Consider the following 793-nt stretch of genomic DNA (forward strand, 5'->3'; position numbering starts at 1 on the left):
GAGGGGAGGGTGGGGGAGGGTGGGGGAGGGGGCATTTACCTTCCTCTCCTGTGCAGCTGGGACTCTCCACTGTGCCTGGACAGCTGGAGCCTGTGGTTCTGGTCCCCACAGCTGGTCCTCCCAGGAGACCCCCAGGCCTGGTGCTGGCTAAGTGCTGGGAGGCCTGCCAGGTGTCACCTCGGGAGCTTCTGAGGGACCTATCCCAGGATCGAGAGCTCCTGGGAAGGGTCCTCCCTGCAGCTCCTGGACCACTCTCTTGTCTCGGGATCTCCTGGGGGTCTCCCGCAGGGCCAGGGATCTCTTTCTGGGTAAGACTGGCCGCTGCCCTGGCCCCCCTGGCCCTGCGGCCGTGGGTCTGGGAGCCACAGGCCTCGTCCCCGATGGATTCCTCAGAGCTGGAGCCCAGGGGCATAGGGTTCTGCAGGGCCTCCATGTAGGACTTCCTGAACCAGTGTCTGGCTGGGTCCCTGGGCGGCCGCTTCCTGGAGCTCGGGCTGCCCCCCTCTGTGTGGAAGGCGAGGGACTTTGAGCCGTCCTTCTTGTCCATGGGGTCCAGCCTCCCTCCTGGTCCTTCAGGGCTCTCAGGACACTCCCAGGGGTCCTGCTCTGAGAGGCCAACCCCCGTGAAGCCTCCACTGGGACTCCCGGACAGGGTCCCGGGGCTTTTGCACTCAGCCCTTCTTGGGGAAGGAAGACGGCGGGGCTGGTCACTGCTGGGATGCCCACTGCAGTCGGGCAGGGTCGGGGTGTGCTTGGAAGGTGTGCCGCCCTGGGGAGCGGGGCTGGCCAAGGT

The 793-nt window shown here is 66.7% G+C and overlaps 1 protein-coding gene across 1 annotated transcript in view; it reads right to left on the bottom strand.

The window, feature by feature from the left end:
- The window catches only part of PLEKHG4B (pleckstrin homology and RhoGEF domain containing G4B), a 29,344-nt gene extending 28,893 nt beyond the window's left edge, over positions 1–451 (bottom strand). The window contains 1 exon segment of the mRNA XM_007471930.1: positions 178–451. Within this exon segment, the coding sequence (XP_007471992.1) occupies positions 178–433 (256 nt within the window). The 5' untranslated portion in view covers positions 434–451.
- Positions 452–793: the final 342 nt, after the last annotated feature.

Source organism: Lipotes vexillifer, unplaced genomic scaffold (assembly GCF_000442215.2).
Source record: "Lipotes vexillifer unplaced genomic scaffold, Lipotes_vexillifer_v1.1 scaffold1063, whole genome shotgun sequence".
Classification (NCBI taxonomy): domain Eukaryota; kingdom Metazoa; phylum Chordata; class Mammalia; order Artiodactyla; family Lipotidae; genus Lipotes; species Lipotes vexillifer.